At 37.6% G+C, this 20181-nt stretch overlaps 1 protein-coding gene across 1 annotated transcript; it reads right to left on the bottom strand.

The window, feature by feature from the left end:
• Positions 1 to 4461: 4461 nt before the first annotated feature.
• On the bottom strand, positions 4462 to 16559 carry LOC114735823 (uncharacterized). The gene is made up of 21 exons (XM_028923581.1): positions 16041 to 16559; positions 15859 to 15943; positions 15467 to 15506; positions 15138 to 15386; positions 14474 to 14573; positions 14306 to 14380; positions 13442 to 13540; positions 12676 to 12792; positions 12445 to 12560; positions 12164 to 12263; positions 11378 to 11736; positions 10827 to 11154; positions 9107 to 9321; positions 7951 to 8169; positions 7360 to 7546; positions 6733 to 6974; positions 6420 to 6512; positions 6236 to 6337; positions 5707 to 6064; positions 5438 to 5575; positions 4462 to 5359 (listed from the first exon to the last, which is right to left on the bottom strand). Exons 1-21 carry the CDS (start codon positions 16170 to 16172, stop codon positions 4706 to 4708), a joined length of 4008 nt encoding a protein of 1335 aa, XP_028779414.1. The 5' UTR covers positions 16173 to 16559; the 3' UTR covers positions 4462 to 4705.
• Positions 16560 to 20181: the final 3622 nt, after the last annotated feature.

The raw sequence follows: 20181 nt of genomic DNA, 5'->3' as shown, positions 1-20181 counted from the left end.
TCCGTGATTTTGATTAAATTTTTTTCTGTGTGTATTTTGAACCTGTTATTTTCCTTGTTTGTCCCCCTCCCTTCACGAGTACCATATTTGCACGCAACTTGCTTGAATATGTCAGGTCATCTGTGTTGGTTGTGAAGAAGAAGGACAAGGAGAATGGCTTTGAATATACCAGGTGTTGTGAAGGAGGAGGAGGAGCATCAACGACATGACGACCTGTCGAACGCATTTATGTCGGGGTTGAATCGGCACCTTGCGCCAAACGAACTCTACGTTTTCTGGGTGGAGGTGGCGGAGGAGGGCAAATGGGTGCCGTTAGCTGCCCCTTCATTCCCTGACGCCTTGAGGAGATAATTGACTAATTAAATCCTCCTTCCTCCTTTTATTTTTGGCATACCGCACCGACTCTAACTTCGGTTCTCACCTCTAAGGTACAGCACAATGAACACAACAACAAAATGCTAAAAGGTAGGATGGCTCACCACCAACCTTGCCACTGGCCTTTGAGTTCCAGACAATCTGCTCCAGGGGAAGGGGGCCTGAGGATCTACTCCAGCTCTGCCGCGACGGTGGTTCCGTTTTGATTGAAGGGGCCAGGGGTTGGTGGTTGGTTTTGCTCGAACTCCGTGGAAAGTGTTGAAGGTTCTTGGAGCAAGGGAGCCTACAGAGGGACGTGTTTGCACAGAACTTTGTGGGTGGCGGGAAGAGATTTGATGGTTGGAGTGGCCGACTTTGTAAATGTGTTAATTGAAGGAAGAAGGAGGAGGTAGTGATTGAATGCGTAACGAAGCGTCCGGATCACTCAATGAAAACGACGTTATTTTGATCAGTGAATTTTTCCATCTCAGAAATGAAGTGGGGGGCTCAGACTAAGGGCCTCAGGGAAGGGGTAGCTGACACCCCTCTCCCGACGGAGGCCAGGAGACGGTGAGGGAAGCCGTGGCGCTCATCAATGGGGAGGCGGGATTTGCCGGCGCCACAATCAGCTTTCTCTGTCCGGCGGTTGCGGTGGAGGGATGAATGGAGGAACATAGGAAAAGGGCAAGGACGGAAGAAGGGGTTGTGGTTGACGACGATCGCCGATAAAGCAAGGAGAAATGGCGGTTTGGCGCCAGTTTGAAATCAATGACGGCGTGGGCCCACACCCACGGGGGGTGGTTCTTCTCCGGAGTCTGAAAAAGAAAAGAGGAGTCGTGGTGCAAGTTCACGTTCGAAGGAAGAAAGGACCCTGCAAAAGAGCTCACACGTAGGTGCCAATATCATCTTGTGGAAAGCATCATCGTTAACAACGAATTTAATTAGGCATAGAAGTGACAGGGCCACCGCCACCCAGAGGAGTAGCTCGAGTTGATGTTGATGGTTCGGTTGCGGAGGAGGTGTGATTCGTGATGATTAGGGGGAATGGATCGGATTATGGGATTTTATTTGAGATTAATTAGAATGATGATGAGTGAGAGATGAATTGATCATATCGCCAGGTTCCAGCTATTTATTGTCTATGTATCATATATATCATACTAGGCAAATATTCCTCTGCTCCTTATTGTATTAAATAAGTTGGATTATTTATATTATTAGACCCATTTGTTATGGATTATAAAGAGTTTAAAGTAAGATAGGTTTGTTTCTTGTTTTGTTCTTTAATGTCTCTTTTGTAATTTCCTTCTATTAGTTACTCTGTGGACAGGATTTTAGTTTCTCGCTTTGCTTTTTGGCTGTTTGTATTCACTCTTTATTCTTTTTAACAAGATCATATATCTTGGTCAGGAAAAAAAAAGTAAAATAGATTATTCATAGTTTTATGAATGATATATTTCGCTATAAATTTTATATTATATATTAATTATTAAACTTAATATATACGACTTCATAATTCATGCGTTTTTTCCCCAGAAAACAAATCCAATTTTGGTGACGTTTATCGTGTAAATAAAATGCAGGCCAATTTCGCATGTGGATAATTAAAGGTTCGGTGCGCCTGCAATTAAATCGCGCTCAAGTTTTGTCTTTCCTGTTGGTGTTTTATTTTCTCTACCTGATCAGAAGGATATGCGTTAAAAGCTTGAGATTATAAATGAAATCCAACTCATTTATAGTCACCGGCGAATATTCATGCATGCCACTGAGCGAGTTACATAAAAGGCAGCTGTGGAAGATGAGAATTGGTTGTCATTGAGACCTTCGGTACTGTTCCCTCACGTCAGCGTGATCCAGACTAATCTGAAGTGTGGATCCACAGTGAGCTTTTCTTTAATTTGCTTCCGTCTGTCTAGTCTTTCCACTGCAGTTCCCTTTTCTATTAGGGTTACGTAAAGCCATTGGCGTGCTCGTGTTTTTATTCAACCGCCCTTTCTGTAACGCGGAGATTGTTTCTTTAATACTCTCACACACGAGTTTATGGATTGACGAGGGTAAATCTCTCGAACAAGTATCTATCTAATAAGTGACGCGTGGCATATATAGCATGCATTTCCATTTCCTATTATTTATATATATAGATATAGATATATACAGTGGTGATCAGTCAATATATTAATGATGATGTTCTGGAACGTGGAAGTTATTCAAACTCACATTATACTTACTTTAACCGTTTAACGAGAGAGTTTACTGCTTTTTTAATATATTAATGGTGGGGTGTGCCGCTAAAAGCTCGGCTCCAGGGAAGGTTCCAAGGTGACGTATGCATGGCAGAAGCAAACTTGGGGGATCTCATCGACACTGTTACGTTGATCGATGATGAGGAGCGCTTTCTGCAAACAGATGCCAACTCCAAATGAAAGGTACGTAGCTTTAATGAGAATATTTATTACCTTTTTCATTTTGGCATGCATCAACGTAACTCCGTTGAAGAATTGTTCCCAATTTTCTTCGGATCAGAGCAGGTTGATGTGTGAGTCCAAAAAAAAGAGCAGGTTGACGTGGATGCTTTTACTATAAAAAAAACAAACTTTAGATGACGACTTCGGCGGCGACAAAAAAAGTCGCCGTTGAAACTAAGACTTTCAGCGGCGACGAAAATGTTTTAGTCGTCGCTGAAAGTTCACCATTGAAACCAAGACTTTCAGCGGCGATAAAAGTGTCGCCGTCGAAACTTCTAAAAGTCGCCGCTGAAAGTATCTTTTAGCTGTGACCTTTGTAGTTGTGGCTGAAAGTTTTCAGCCACAGCTGCTACGACAACGACTTTTGTACTTTCAGCGGCGACAAAGTCAATTTTTTTGTAGTGTTTTGGCATGATCTTGTATAATGTCTTATTCTATTCAAGTTCAATATGATGTTGTTGGTTTTTTCATTGGCCCAGCTTTATTATTTTATGATGTAGCTAGACGCTGGTGATGGTTTGGAGACCCATCTGATGCACACCGGCGGCGTTGGTATTTCCAGGTCGGTGCTGCTGGTACCTGCTGTGATGAAAAGTAATTAACAGTAATTCTAGCCATCTCACACTTTTGGTTGTGATTTTTTAAAAAAGCCAAGAGTCCTTTTTAAAAATACTTTCAACAAACCATTATTTGGATATGTTGTTGGACATGTCAGGATATTTTTAACAGTTCATTTAGAAAATAAAAACCGATAAAAAAGGTTTATTTTGAAAAGTAGTTTTAAATTATTACTTTTATAGACAGGACTTTTGCAATTGTACTCTTAAATTTTTATCTCATGCCTTCGGCTTGTTTCCCTCCCCACAACTTCTTGCCGCGCCTGTATTAAACCCGTTATAAGGTTGACAAAAAAAAAAAAACCCGTTATAAGGAAGGTTGGTAACTTCGATCGGGCTGCCTAGCGAAATACTTTTTTGTGATCAAAATAAAATTTCATTATCTTATGAAATTTTTTATTACCATTATGTTTGATATGACATGAATTCGAAAAAAAAATATTAGATTATTTATGAATTTTGACGGGCTGATAATACATGAATGGAAAAAAATTACAGAAGGTAGTATAATCTATTTATTTCCAAAGTATTAATTTTTATTTGTTTAATTTGATTTTTTTTTCCTACGCCACCTTCACAGAATTAAATTATTCATCAAATTTCATTAATTTTGTTCACTTATGAGCAAATTTTTAACGCCTAAAATATTCTTTTTAACTTCTGCATAAATGTTCTTTTAAATAATAAAAATTCAATAATTTCAAATTGCAAGCAAAAATTGTTTTCAAAACATTGATTTGATTTGAAACGACGTTTTATTCATTCTAGTTTTTGATTCACAAAAAAAATATTATACCTTTTGGAAACAAACATATTGCCAAAGATTACCATGCGCTTGATAACGTGGATTGGCAGATATTGTACGTTTTATTCACTGCTATAATGCAATGACGTGGTGAATTCCCGAACCGTCTCCTCTCTCCCCCCCCCCCCCACCAAAAAAATTTTTATATCTCAATTTTTTCCTTAAATTTAATTTCTTGTATCGCAATATAAAATGTAACATTATGAGCCCATACTTAAAATTTGAAAATTGCAAACAGGATTGCTTGCCGGAACTATATAACTTCTTTAAAAGCCAACAAAACTTAGATCACGACATTACGACGATACAAAAAAGCAAACTCTACATGCTCGTAAGATTGTTACAAGTAACAAACTCAATTACTTTACAGAATGAAACAAAGCAAGAAAACCTTGATAATATTGTCCGTCTTTCAACGAATATATTTTCCAAACGTTGGCGTAACCAATTTTGACGAATATCAATCATGCAAGGAATTCAGCAACGGATACTGCAGTTGGAACATTTGTCTCCTGAGCCTCAGCTACTTTCGGTGGGGCCTCTGTTGGTGCAATCACTGTCGGTGTTGGTGCTGGACTGATCGTCGACAATGTTTGGACAGTTTCCCCGCTAGCATTTTGATCAGCATCACTTGCTGACGCAGAGGCAGGAGCTTCTTTGTTATCAACATTGGTTTCCCCTGATTCCGGCTGGGATGGAGCCGCCACTGAATCCGGTTGGGAGTCTGGGGCGGACTGTGATGCAGCTGAATCAGGGACCGGTGCAGGTGTGGATTCAGATTGCTGTGGAGGTGGTGCACTTGGTGGCTCCGCTGTGGTGGCTGTCGGAGGAGCTTCCAATGCCAAAGGCTTGCCAGGTGGCTGCTGTGAATTCTGAGCAGCAGAAGCTGGTTTCTTTTGAACAGGAATAGGTGCAGAAAGAGACATCATCCCTGGAGGTAGGATTTCAATTGGAGGTTTCTTCCCTGCTTCTGCCAGACTCGTAAGTTTGGGGTCCTCTAGAGAGGCAAAGAATGCAGCTGCAGCATCTGTCTTCTGCGATGAAGCAGGCTCGATCTCTCTCTGTAGCATTTGGTTCCAGGCCTGAACCAAGTTCTTCAATGTCGGCCGTCCATGTGCCTGAAATTAAAGCGACTGGGTCATACAAAAAGCATTAAAATGAGGGGATAAATTTGGTGTGTCCGAAACGGTTCATACATGAGCATGAAGCACGGCCTCTGCCAGCATCCCAGTATCCTGCCATGCCTTTTCCATTAGAGCGTTGTCTCCCAAAACTGCAGCAGCAAATGCAGCTTCCCGTCCCAAGCCAAGAGTTATCAAATTATTTACCAAGCCCTGCAATGCATGGCAGTTAAATCTTTTAACAACAGAGATGGACCAAATGAATAAAATGCAGCTTTGGTTGCTATTTTCATCATGCGTCAAACAGAATGTGGGTCGGAAAAGAATAGAGGCAGACTGCCTACACTTAGCCGTGTTAACTCCCCATGATTTGCAAGGCGCAAGGCTAAACCCCTCAACTCGTGGCCTTGTAAAGCACCTTTGACTGAAACTGCCGCAGCTAACCTTTTGAGAGCTTCACGAGCAATTTCACTTTGCGCGGTAGCATCTGCAGCATCGATGAGATCCAAGAACTCCTTTGCAAACTTCACTATGCCCTGCACAGCTTCAACTATATCTTCCTTTTTATCTGTCAAATTAAGTATATCTGTCAAACCGAGCCCAGTGTTATCCTGCCCTATGCCTCTGCTATTACTCATGGTAAGAAGGCACTGGAGAGCTCTCTTCAAATCATTACTCTTCATTGCCAGATCAAACTCCAACCTGCAGAACATATATGAGAGCGATATATATATAACCATGCGTTCACATAAGGATTTTAATGCTTATTCAATTGAAAAATATTTTTTTTTAAAAACATTTTAACAAAAAAATTACACTTTGACAAATGGTGATTCAGAAAAATAAGGTCTGAATTCTGAGCATGCATCATACCTTTTAGATATTCCAGGCAAATGAAGTGCTTCAGTAGCATAACCCATTCCCAGCAAAAATTGAGCTAAATCGTCATGGTGTTCTCTCCCAAGCCTACTTGCCCTGTTTGAATGCATGATATTAGATATGCAGATGTACTGCTGAATCCGTAAGGGGGTGAGAGACGAGAACAAAATATCAATACCATTTTATGGCACTAACAGCATCACCATAAGCAGCAAGACATCGGCAACGAATACCTGGATGACTCAGGGACAAAGCATGTGCACACATGTACCTACCATAATTCAGGCATCAGAATCGTGTGATAAACTAATTCAATATAGATGCAGCAAGTAGAGTGGATTTTTGGGCATCCAAGTTATGCGTGCAAGCATAGAAAGGAGCACCCAACATGAGGTTCGGTTATTTGGATGTGAAATTCAACGGAATTAGCTGCAAATACGGACAAAATTTGATAGATTATGCAAATCCTCGGAACTAGGTCCTCCATTTACCTGTCAATTACCCAAAGAACTCCATCTCTGACACCCACCACAACCAGAGGCCCAACAGGACGTTTCTGCTCCAGTGGGAACCGAGTAACAGCAACAGACACTCCCCCACCACCAACAGCTATTTCACTAGCCTTTCTTTCTTCTGCCATCCCAGAGTCATCACTATCAACTCGAGATTGTTTTGGCAACGATATGAAAGGCGGCACTGAAGGAGCATGCTGAAATGAAGCCAATCGTACCACCTGATGTGGCAATAGGATATGAGCTACAAGCTTATTGATCAGATGACAATGTAACTAATCATACTGCTCAGATACATAAGGCTCAAAAAGGGAGCGCAAGACATTGGACTTTTTAAAACCACTCAAAAAAGAAATTTTTGATAAAAGGAGGGGGAAAACTCTTAAAAAGATTAGCAAAGCCATTCAAGTAATATGCAGTTTGTCATGGACTGTAACAAGCCATGTCTGAGGGAAGTGAGCTTTCCAATAGAATAACTGGTCTGTCTTACCAAACACACCAAGAGGAATTTTCTTTCTCCTCCTTTCCTTAAAACTCCTTCCATTTCTACCAAACATGCCCTAAATGCATGCTCTATAGATCATAAACCCTAAGAGCTATTCTAACCTGTAACATTGGCGGCCTCAATGACATTCTTTCTTCAGTAGTATTTTGGGGACCATCCACAGTAATTAGTGCCAATTCTCCATGCTCAGCCACTGCTCTTGCTTGTGCTTCTTTCATTCTTTGCTCTTCCTTCATCTTCTTAGTTTCTATGTCAATTTGTGCAACCCCGGCATCCACAAAAACAACTCTGAAAGAAAAAGGTTATAATAAGAAGATTAAAAAACTATCAATTGTTATCATTTTGGCTAAATGAAGATGGACATATTCATGCTCTATGCATAACATTGCTATCACTTAGAAAAACACACAGAAGCACAGGGTTTCCAACTCCATTCTTATCAAGGCCCAAAAAAAAAATCTCTTAGCAGGTGATGCAATTGCTCCACATTAAGACCGCATAAAATGACAAATAGAGATTAACAGATAGAAGAAAAACATGTAAATGACTAACAAATAAAGTTTGGCCCTACAGCAGATTGACAGGGAATTAAAGATTCAGAATGTAGTTGCGGCTTCCATTTCTGATCAGCTGACAGAAACGAATAAAGCATATGGTCATGATATAAACTGAAGAACGATCACACAACTCACTCTATAGTAGTTGGTGTGGCTACAAATAGTTGCCTTCGGTGCCAAACAGCACTAGTAGCATATGGAATTGCAACATCTCCCAGGTATCTATATTGTGGACGCAAACATGATATGACTATGTAATGTTGATATGCAAATGCACAGTACTCAACAGCTTGGTCCCAAGCAGTCCATTCTGGCTGAGGAAGTAGGTCACCCACGGGCTGGAAAGTCTCCCAACTGAATCAGAAACAAAACAAATGCACCAATGAATCTAAAGCTGGAAAATGCCTCATCAGAAAAACCAATATAGAGTGAAGAAATACACAAGTCATGATACACATCATTCTCAAATCGATGTAAACTTGATGTGAAAGAGGAGTTTAAAGGTCAAATAGGATTCCAACAAACATAAAATGATACATGTAAAATCATTGATTATTAGTATACGAAGATGATGCATCAAAATCCCTAAGCCAACCAAGGAAAAAGGCTCTTGATCCAAAAGGCTATATCAATCAACAAAATTGATCTGATTTCATGATGCATTGCCCAAAAGGCTATCAGATTTACATGAGAATTTAAGTATGAGACTGACTTGTGAAATTATACATAATGCTCATTTTGGTACAAGAAGAGGGTTCAACATTTATCACTCTATTGGAAAACTTGAGGACTAAAGTTTCCTAGATACCCACGTTGATACTCATCAGCAAATCCAATTTGCTCATGATTAAACATTGTCCACAGATCATATTCATTTTAGTTCCAAACGGCATGCTTACCATTTGCTAACTATAGATACATCGAGGTAGGTAGTATTATGCAGTTCATGCATGAAATGAATAAATTATAAGATTTATAAATCACAGGCAATACAAGCATCAAATGTCGGCATTATTTTATTTTACTGTTGGGATAAAATTAGAATAGAATTTATCAAGTCAGAGAAGAGAAGCACAAATTAACCCAGGGGAACGCGGGAGCTAGGAAAACAAAATTTATTTCAAGAGAATGGACAAATCCACTGCTCATGAAAAAAAATCCTAAAAGCCTAATCCAAAACAGTGCCTGGCCTACTTATTTATGTCAGATGAAAATCAATGACTTGAAATGAAAGAAGCAAACCTAAAAGGAAGCTTTAGAGTACGTTCCAAACAAGTACTATAACTATTACCTGTATAGCTGGAAGTTCTGAGGAGCTGCCTCAGATGGAGATCTATTTGAGGAAAATCCATCATCAAAAGTAGTAAAAGATGAAAGACCACTGCTTCCATAGCCTGACAAGGGCATGGACTGAATTGTTGAAATAGCTGTAGCAGCAACTGGACTGACTCTCCTGGATGTCCGATAGGCAACACCAAGCAAAGCCCCCCCATGCAACCCAATGACCTACAAGAGATGCATGAATGAGACAGGTAACTTGACATTCAAGCCATTGGTTCCTGTATTGACGGAGTACTCAATGCCCATTGAAGGATAACATGCACGGTAAGATATAACATCTACATAGAAGAGTGCATGCCCCTCTTACTGTTGATAACAAACATGGATTTTTTTTTTCCTTTTTTATACAGCACATGGACTTATTACGAAACATAAAATCTTAGATCTGGTCTTTACATTTCAACATTTCTGAAGATATCATGGAAAGCCTTTTGCTTCAAAGAGTGAATACAGAATTCTCCCGCATAACAAGCAATTTTAGAAAATATTACATTTACAATTGCACAGAGATTGCAATAAAGTCCAGCCCAGATTGGTCTTTTCCAACTTGCTAATTAATTAGTTTGCAATGTGCATATCCAAGGGAGTAAATCACATTAATCCATACAAATTTTCAGGAAACAAATCACAAAGCCGTTTTCACAAAAGCCATCAGCAAGAACAAATGCAAGGCAAGCTCTAAAGCATTGGCATGCCTAAATGTGAAAGTGACTTCAGTTTGGGACTTTTTTAAGGATGATATATTGGATGGGGACTGGTGAGTTTTTATTAGATTAGTGGGGAGAGCGCATGACCCTTTTGTAGCAACAACATGCCTTTATTATCTTTCATGCATAGTTTTTTATGGTTAATTGCCTGGGAGTATTAGAGGGTAAGCCTTGGAGCAATAGTAAGGTTTTTACCATGTGACCCTAGAGGTCATGGTTTAAATCTTGGAAACAACCACTCTACTTGCCGGGATAAGAAGGTACATATCTGTCCCTTCCAAAGTCCATGGTGGGAGCCTTATGCACTAAGCCGCCTGTTTCTCTTTTCTTCTTTTATTATTATTATTATTATTTTTTGGAGCACTATGGCTGCCCGTGGAGATTGTGGTCTGACCAATGAGGTCCTGCTCAGTCACACTGGGCCAATTAAAAAATATATCAATGGTCTGGGATGGGTCACTTGATCAAGCCAGCAATGCTAGCCAGTTTACTTGGCCAAGTCTTGCTATGAAAACTATCAAAAAGGGGTCCATTTTGATTTTGTTTTCCCCTAAGGTAAAGCCTGGCCTAGCTTGACCCAATCTTATGACACCAGTCAAGCAGGGCATCAGGCTAGGCCAAAGTCAATCCTAGATTTGCCTGTATGCATCCCATGAGTGTGTAACAAGTCAACCCGGGCATCAGGCCAAGCCAAAATCAATCCTAAATTTGCCTGTGTGCATCCCATGCGCGTGTGCCTATGTTGCCATGCCTGTGCCTTATATTCCTTTTAAGTTTTCTTTTTTGTACTGATACATGTACTTGCACCCATACCAACGCAACAAAGAAGGAGATAAAAACTTCTAATTATTATGATTTAACTTCAAAGTTTTTCCAAAAGGTTTTTTTCATTAGTACATTGAAAGCTTTGCCACCAAAAATGCCATAAATAATATAAAGGCATAAAATAAGAAAAGGTCGTACTGGGTCACTGCGTGCACCAACAGATCTCATTAGTATGTTAGATGTTCCATCATCTAGCAAGATACGCACTTGAACAGACGCCATGGAAGCAGCAGAAGCCGCAGCAGCAGCGGCTTGTGCTGCAGCTGCAGCAGCCTCTTTTGCTCTTCTAGAACCTCCCTTAGGAATAATAGGAATTCTAGGAGGTAATGATGATTCCAATATGGCAAATCTGTCACGACATGTATCCCAAGCAAGAAGCCTTGCACTGCCAGAATCAACGATTGACCAGTCACTAACCTTGTACACCGAGAAGTAAGGAATATCTGGCCAAACAATGGCTAGATACCTGCAATGATTCAATTAGAACGTCAGGGGGGGCAGGCTAGTGGATGTCGTGAAGCTGCTATGGTTGTTAAATGCGGAAGTCAGAAATTTTAATTTCATCATTTGAACACCCTTTAGTAAAAGAAAATTTATTATTAAAAATTATTTAAAAAAATTAGTTGCTCCTGGGAGACACAGTTGCCACTCAAAATCGACAATGCTGAAGCAAATGACAGGCAACTTACTTCCCTGAACTGCTCATAGAAAGAACAGAATATGAATCGTGTGGAACAGGTGTATTAATCTGTTTCCTCCCCTGCTTGATAGGTAAAGGTTCCACAAAATCACCCCTAGATCTTCCTGTTTCTGACAGGGAGCTATTATTTCCAAGAGATGGATTTGCCGAATTGTTTAGCTGAAAATTTAGCAGTTTGAGCTCCCTTTCAACTACATATACAACAGCATGCTCTCGGCTGTCTACTGGTGTTGGCAGGGGTGCCACAGCTGGAAGAGACCTAGGATCAAACTCACATATTATAACACCAATGTTGGTTCCAGTAGCAACAAGATGTGGCTGCAAAGCGTGTGCAACCATACAATAGACCTGCATAAGAAAAGACACATTTCATGTGCCACTGAACACATGTAACAAATCTCAGCTAACTCCATATGCTGCCAGGAAAAATTACCTTCACTTCCATAGCAAGCCCCCAAAGAAAATATAGACAGGATGCAATACCAAAGACAGGATTAGAAGTGTGTGTAATGTTTTAAGTATCTACATTTTAGTTCAATAATGACACATTCAATGACAAAATATTTTCTATAGCAGGATTGAGAAAACGTCTCAACAAACTTTGTTACTCTTAATTTTGGATTACCCTCACCTCTCTTCAAATCATGACAAGTATTTTTGAACAATATTCTCATGACTCATGGTAACAAAGCTTTAGCAAAAATTTATATGTCTGCACAAAGACATGATAGAAAAGACAGAGGTTAACAAGAAATTATAAACTATAGTCACGTACCCTGAGCTTCTTATTAGATGCAAGAGCTTGGGGAGGAATAACTGAGGTTAATTCACAGAGCGGTCTTGTGAGAGCAGAATAAGTAGGATGTTCAATTGCCCTGACAATAGTCCAAAAAATAATGTCTTCAAATACAAAATTGAAATTATTGAGCTACAGCCAATCAATCCCCCAATAGTCTAACAAGTAACAACCTAGCTAACTACAGGAGTTATTTTGTGACGACACAATTAAGTAACAATTACGAAAGTTAAATCCAGCCACGTGAGAATGGCACATACCATATATGAGAGTCTTTTACACAAGTAAGAATATCAAGGTTTGGGGCTCGAGGATGGCACCAAGATGCCACACTATGGCAAGCCAATTTTGGAACTGGTTTTATACGTCGCAGTTCCTGAGAATTGGAAAAACATCAGAATGAATACAGATAAGTAACACTATGCCAGAACATTCTAGCCTCTGGTATTTTCATAGAACAAAACTTTCCAATGTTAAGACCAAGACCACACCTTAAAGGAGACTGTGTCCCATATAGCTAATGTCTTGTCTGCACCAATTGTAATAAGCTGAGGAGCACCTCCAATCACCCTAGAAATCTCAACTCCCACAACCCCACCATCATGGGCCTACATGTATCAGGTTGTTTTGCAAGGCAATAAATTGGTAGATATCAACTCAGCAAAAAGGTGCACAAAAGTTTGATAGGGTAGAAAAGAACTGATAAATAAAGTGGAAGCAGATAATGGAAAAACTCTGAATCAGTTTTAATGTCACTTTGGCAGCAACGAAATTTGTAGCAGGGCTTTAAGCTTTTTTATTTTCGTTTTTGAAACTGAAGTAAGGCATCATGTAATGCATTTGATACCAACACTAGATTCAACCAAATATATACACAATCACATAGCCAGGGAGGAAAATCACATCAACTTTCAGGAGGATTTCTGGTTGTTCTTTGATGCATTTATCTTCTTTCTCTTCATAAAATAGTCTTGTTATGTAATAATTGCAATACAGAGAGGGATTGTAATAAATTCCTAGTGGCCTAAATTGTAGCCTTGAGAATAAATAGTCGGGATTCCTCTAAGCCATGAAGAGTAAGTTGCTTGACTTGTAGAGGCTGTTAAAGTTATAAGAGAATACTGTTAAGACTGAATTCTTGCACTAATTCTTTTTTAGAAAAAAAATCAACCAGGCCAGTAATTATAACAATATTCTGGTTGGGCCGCCATACTAAGCAATAATTCAAAGTTGACCTTTGCCAGAGGTGAATGGTACCTTTAAGCTTAGTTTTGGAACAAGTTCTCGTGAATCTTGTATATGGTCTGCACTCCATAGTACAAGCAATCCATCATTGGCACCCGAGACCAGAAGACCCTAATAGTAAACAGAAGGAAAATAAAATGAAAGTTTAACAGTAAATCAAACAGAAACCCCACAATTCCAGAGCGTAGAAACAATACATAGACATACACAGGCAGGCAAGACCCGCAAATCTAATCAACAGGTTCTACCATCAATAATAATTTGCCTGTAGACTCTCATATTGAACATAGTGCTACTGCAAACATACAAGTCCTTCATATGATCGTGAGAGTGAGACTATTACCAACGTACAATTAAGCATATATACTTGAAATAAATCCCCTAAGCAGAAAGGCTTATAAACCCCAAAAAGTAACTCTCACCCCTCCCAGCACAGGCTATACCAAGCAGAAAGGCTTCTAAAGCCCAAAAGGTAACTATCACCACTCCCAACACAGAATGTACCTCTTGGCACCCCCCAAAACATCATTAGGCCAGCATTTACTTTCCCTTACAAGTAAGGATCCATAGGACAAGTATCTAAACCAGCAGTATTTTTCTCTTCTACCCTCTTGGTCTTCCTAGATTTTCCCCTACATGTCCTAGCAAATTCACCAGCTCTACGAAAAATTTAAACTACTAAGCGAACACCCACTTGTAGTTTTATTAAAGTCTTTGATATCAAGCTTTGACAAATTAACAAATGACACGTCCATTCATAAAACCTGATTTTGTCAAAGCATAGACAATAATTGCAATAAATTTCTAACAATATTGCCAATAAAATATAGTTAACATAAATTAACACACGCTACTCAACAGGAAATCAAAATTTACCTCACCAGAAGCAGCCATGAAGGACATCAAGCAAGAGATTGATCCTTTGTGACCTCCAGTGTATCTTCGCACAAGCTGCAAGGAAGAAAAACATAACATGTAGCCAACAAATTCTACTTCATAGAACCCTAAAAATCCAGTAAAAAGGGGGCGGTTCAAAAAATAAACCTTCCAAGTTATCATTGAGAGAACCCTAATGACACCATCAGATCCTCCAAAAGCAACAAGAGGGCCATCACCCCCACCAGATCGATAGAGGAACTCCATGCTGCAACAGCAAACAATAGTGAATGGTATAAAACTGAGCTGATATAGTACACATCCTGATTAAAAATAAAACTAGAAAACAACATATAACCTTATTTGTGGTTAGTAGTTATCATGTAGTTAAAATCTAAAATTACATGACATATGGTGTATGGGAATAGTCATGAGAGATGCTGAAATTCATCATGAAGAATGATTAAGCTGAAGTTCGACTCGTTGAAGATGAAAACTAGGGATGACTTCCACACTCCATGAAGGATTGGATTTGCTAAAATAATTAGAATAGGAGCAATGTAAGAGACAGTCAAATGATTGCCAGAGGCAAAATCTAGATTGATGATTCAGCAATTTATATAAGCCAATGCCAATCTATTGTTACTAGGTGTGTGTTTGTCCACCAACGAGGGCCTGTGTAAGAAACTAGGGAAATATCTGAATGGGCCTCACCACAAAAGTTCAAGTGACTACAAGTAGTTAACATACAGTCTTAATAGACTCTGTAAAAAAAAAAAAGGAAATCAGTGACAAAGAGGATTGAATATAATCACACGTAGTATTGATTTACCATAGGAGGGATTTATTATCAAGCTCCTGCTTTGGTACATCACGGCCGCGCATTGTCACCAAGTCCAAAAATATAGCTTTGTTCAAACAACATATAACGAGAAAATGCCTTCCCTTTGTCGATGGGGCTGGAGAGCTAAAAGCTGATGTAAGATGATGCACAGCTGATGGAGCCTCTGCAGCTGCAAAGCGATTGTGCCAAAGTTGCCAGAAGCGTACATCATCATCAAAAAATTTCACCTGCATAACACTTTAAAAGCAAGAGTAGAATCATGATAAACAAATAGCCAGAATGAGGACGATACGAAATATAAAGTAAAGGAATATTACCTCCCTCCCCGAATAGCTTCTGTGGGCTTCCCTTTGGAGTCTACAAAACAAAATACATCATGTTGCTTAAACAGTACAAAATTATTTATGGTCATCATTATCAAGAAACCATTGTAATGGCATCAAGTGATATTCACTCGTTATCGCAAAGAAAAGTTGTGAATAGTGACACTTAAGAAATTCAAGCAATTCTAGCTCTCAGTGCATAAAAATTACCGAAAATGTTGCAAAACCAAATGAGGCAAAAAACATAAGTGCCAGGAAATTATTAATGACTATAATCAAATGCATCTTACCATGTGCATCAAAAGCAGAACTTCTAAATTACCACAAATATGTGAGGGCGTCAACACATTCACTGGTACTGTTTAACTTAAAGCGAAATGTTGTACCTGTTTCTCCCTCAGCAAGCTTCTCCAACTTGGCACCGACCAAACGCCGCTCATCAACTCCGCCAGCTTTCAGCTCGTATATCACCTAAAGAGGAGGATTTGGTGAAATACAAACAAGCAAATAAAAGGAAAGTTGCACTCATAAGAGGCAAGACTGAACAATATGCAATACAACATTGTACCTGGCGGTGTTCCCAGTTCCAAACAGAGACCCGATCTGATGCATCTGCCGTGACCATCCATGGGTGCGTCGGATGCAATTGGATCTTAACAATTTTATCACTGGTCGGTCGGAATGCTTTCAATCGCAGCATCTTTTTCTCTTTTGTTAGCTTAATATAGTTAAAACTATAAAGAAGAGATAAAGAATAAAATTACTTGCAGAGTTGTTTAGATCGGACTCGACCAGGCAGTTTTCGTTCAAATCATGAAAATTCGAAAAAAATGTGCGTTCACTGATGATGAACGCACATCAACGCCATCAAGTTAACGAATTCTTCCCACGATGCCACTCATGTTCCCTTTCCTCTCTTCACTCCCATTTTTCGCGCAACTAAACAGAAGGGAAGACTAGGTTAGACCTCGCTCTGTATGAAAGGAATTCAGGCTATGGGATGATGAGACCAGTGCTAGATTTCAGAAACGCAAGACCCGAATTCAGAGTAGTTTCCGTGAGCTTCTGTTCCAACCTCCAGATCGCGTTACAGTTTGTATTGCCCCGCAACGCCTCTCCGGTCTTCTTTTAAAATTAAAATTAATTATTAAAAAAAAACCTTTTCCTTGCCGCGTCATAATTTCTTGCGGGGACAATTTTTTTTGCCGGCAAAATCAAAAACAGATTAATATTCTCAAAGTTCAAAGGGGATATCAATATCGTTATTACTAACCATAATTTTCTTTGCGGGATGGTTAATTTTTTTTCAACCGGTCAGCTTCAACATTAATATCTCTTCTCATCCTAACTATTTGGTTGATGGATGTGGTTTGAAAATTTTAAAATTTTTTTTGCCCTCATCACCTTTGATTTTTTAATATAGAATCTAGTTTCCAGTTCAAAAAATCTTATACACAGCAGTTGAGCATTGCGAATACCTTTTGTTGTTTTGTTTACGACCTACTTGTATCCTGCTTCCGGTCTTTATTATAAATTACAAAAAACAATTTGCAGTTAGTTAAAATTAAGTAAAAACAACAAGTATGTTAAAATATGTTTTTATTTTTAAATATGTTTTTATAATAATAAGAAAGTATATAAAAGAAAATATGTGAGAAAATAAAACAAAAGAAAATATGACAAATGAGAGAATAAATATTTAAGAATAAAGTTAGAAAAAATACATTAAATGTCAGGACAAACTCAAATTAAAACTTATAAAATGAACTATATCTCTCTTCAAATTTAAAGTTTATATATAAAACTGGAGGGAGTATATTACATTAAAACTGTTTTGGCGAAGCTAGTGCTTAAAATCTATTAACTCTGTGAACCAAATAAGATTTCGATTTTACCCTCATCTAAACTCATATAGCAGAGCCCCAGTGAAAAAGGGCCAGCATTGGATAATGGCAATGTGAGAAATGTGCAATAAACATCTCTTGTGATATTTATAAAAAAGGGAAAACCATATTGAAGGTACCTATACTTTCTCTCAATTTTTAATTTGGTGCTTATATGTTTTTTTCCCTTTAATTAAACATTTAATTTTATTTTTTTAGCAACATTAGCTCTTATAACTTTGTTCTATTGATATTTTTAATCTTTACATAAGGATTAATGATGTTAATAGAGCAAAAATAAAGATTTAGTTAAGAACAAAAAACATATAGGTACCAAATTGAAAATTGAAAAAAAGTATAAGTACCTCTAATATGATTTTCCCTATAAAAAACGCCAAAAGTTCTCCTCCATATGCCTTATGAAAAGGAGTCAGGTGACTATAAGACAAAGGCAAGTTAATTCTTCACACATGATGATAAAAATATACTTCCTTCAGTTCTTAACATCAAAATCTAATTAACTAATTTAAATAGATTAAAAAAATTAGTTAAATAAACTATTTGTAATAAATAGATATTGTTTTTCTTAAAATATTCTTGCTAATCAAGTGTATGACTGGAACTAACATGATTACAAGGACTATCTTTTTAAAAAAAAGATAAATACAAAAGAGCAGCTGGATTGATATTTTATATTTATGATTAAAATAAAAATTAAATAAGTTATTATATTAAGCACAGGAAATAGTATATCCCATGATGAAAAAAAATTGTTAGAGAAAACTCTGCGTGTATGTAGACTGTGGATAAAGAGTAGCTGTACTGTTTTTTGAAGGGGGAAAAAAAGTTATCGGCCATGTTGGAATAAAGTTTGGGTTTAGGACGAAAGCTAGACAATTTTTTTTGGGTCAAAGAGAGCTACAGGATTTCGGGAAATAGAAAACTGTAAGATGGGAACTGCGTGGGCCTCGTGGAAACGATTCTTTTAATTCGGCCTGTGGGCCTCTCCATTAACCCAGTTGGATTATAGTAGTTTTTTTTTTGGTTCATTTTTTAATAAGAGTTACACCGTTAATCTATATATCAATATTTAACCAACGAGGTTGGATATGGGAAAAGTGATATCCTCCTCGCAGCTTCATAGCGTAATGAATCAATAGTTAATTTTTTATTAAAAGGGAAACCCCCCGTTCAGCGTCTGATAAGGTTTAGGACATAGTTGAAGCGTAATAAACGTGGCATGGTGGGTGGCGTACGATTCATTGGTTCACTTTCAAAGGACTTGACAATATTGCTTCTACTCCTCAATATAACAGTTATATGAAAACTTGATTTGATTATGTATATACTCCTCCGGTCCTTATTATAAGACCCAATTTGACTTTTTATTTGGTCCTAATTATAAGACCCAATCCATTTTGTCTCTTATATTTATGCATTTTTTTTCAAGATAATCCTTCTAATAATGATAGTTTTAGCCAATATACTTAATTAGCAAGGATATTTTAGGAATAACAGCACTTATTTATTATAAATAACCAACTTAACTTACTTCCTTAATTTCTTCAAATAAGTCAATTGGGTCTTATAATTAGGACCGGAGGAGTAAAATATTGATTCACTTTTTCTTGCAACCTTTTCAATATATCTCTATTGGGCAGTATTGGCTGTGAGAGATTCTCATCAAAATGTAGTTGCAATTCCAACACACGTGATTACAGATAGTAGTTTTGAAAAATTAATACTCCTCCGGTCCTAATTATAAGACCCAATTGACTTATTTGAGGAGATTAAGGAAGTAAGTTAAGTTGGTTATTTATAATAAATAAGTGTTGTTATTCCTAAAATATCCTTGCTAATTAAGTATATTGGCTAAAACTATTATTATTAGAAGGATTATCTTGGAAAAAATGCATAAATATAAGAGAGAAAATGGATTGGGTCTTATAATTAGGACCAAATAAAAAATCAAATTGGGTCTTATAATAAGGACCGGAAGAGTATATATTTATTACTAAAAACTAACCTAATTAATTTTTTAAAATTAACTGCCTATCTGCTATATGATGGACGGGGGTGTGATATCATTAATATGATGTATGTACCATTCAACTCAACTGATACCAAATATTTCTTTGAGTTTTTGTTTAAGTAAAATGCTATAAGTATAACCCCTCGTAAGCACAATGGGTGTGTGAATTCCTTCCATTAGACATATAATGTTTTTTTCCTTGGGGGGGGGGGGGTATGTGTACAGCAATGCAACTCCATGTGATTTGAAGCAAATTACAGTTTAAAGACTTTTCTGCATGTACCTGTCTATATTTATTCTACACAATTAATTTTGCGACGTTAATAAGAAATTCCCTGAACATTTTTATTTTATTGCCTCTAAATCCCATTCACAAAACAGGTTTTTGTGTTTTATACATGTCATTTTACATATTTTCTTCAAAACTCACCTTCAATATGCTCCCTCAGCCCCTAATTACAATGGCCCCTAATTACAAGGCCTAGTATTTAGAGTTGTAATTCCCTGATTATAAACTCCGTTTCAAAGTTTAAAGAGTAATTTAACTTTTTAAGTATTTTTCTAAAATATTGTTATATATAGTTCTTAATATAAGAGTTGTTTGATTTTTTATTTAATCATAAATAAAATACATCGATCCACTCTGTCTATTATATTTATTATTTTTTTAAAATAGTTATTATAATAATAATAGTTATAACTAATATACCTAATTAGTAAGAACATTTTAGAAAAAATAACACTTATTTGTCACAAATAACTAAATTAATTAATTTTTTTAATGTATTCAAATT

This window comes from Neltuma alba, unplaced genomic scaffold, assembly GCF_004799145.2.
Source record: "Neltuma alba isolate B1F8T4 unplaced genomic scaffold, ASM479914v2 tig00013256_pilon, whole genome shotgun sequence".
NCBI classification, from domain to species: domain Eukaryota; kingdom Viridiplantae; phylum Streptophyta; class Magnoliopsida; order Fabales; family Fabaceae; genus Neltuma; species Neltuma alba.
Note: the sequence above shows the minus strand (reverse complement) of the source record. Positions and strands in the feature narration are given on the sequence as shown.

Excerpts from the sequence above, each read along its gene's own strand:
- LOC114735823 (XM_028923581.1), bottom strand. The coding sequence starts at position 16,172 with ATGCTGCGATTGAAAGCATTCCGACCGACCAGTGATAAAATTGTTAAG. Across the intron at positions 15,507-15,858 it reads GCTTGCTGAGGGAGAAACAG|ACTCCAAAGGGAAGCCCACA; the intron begins GTACAACATTTC and ends TTTGTTTTGTAG. Across the intron at positions 8,170-9,106 it reads CAGAACTTCCAGCTATACAG|TTGGGAGACTTTCCAGCCCG; the intron begins GTAATAGTTATA and ends TTTCTGATTCAG.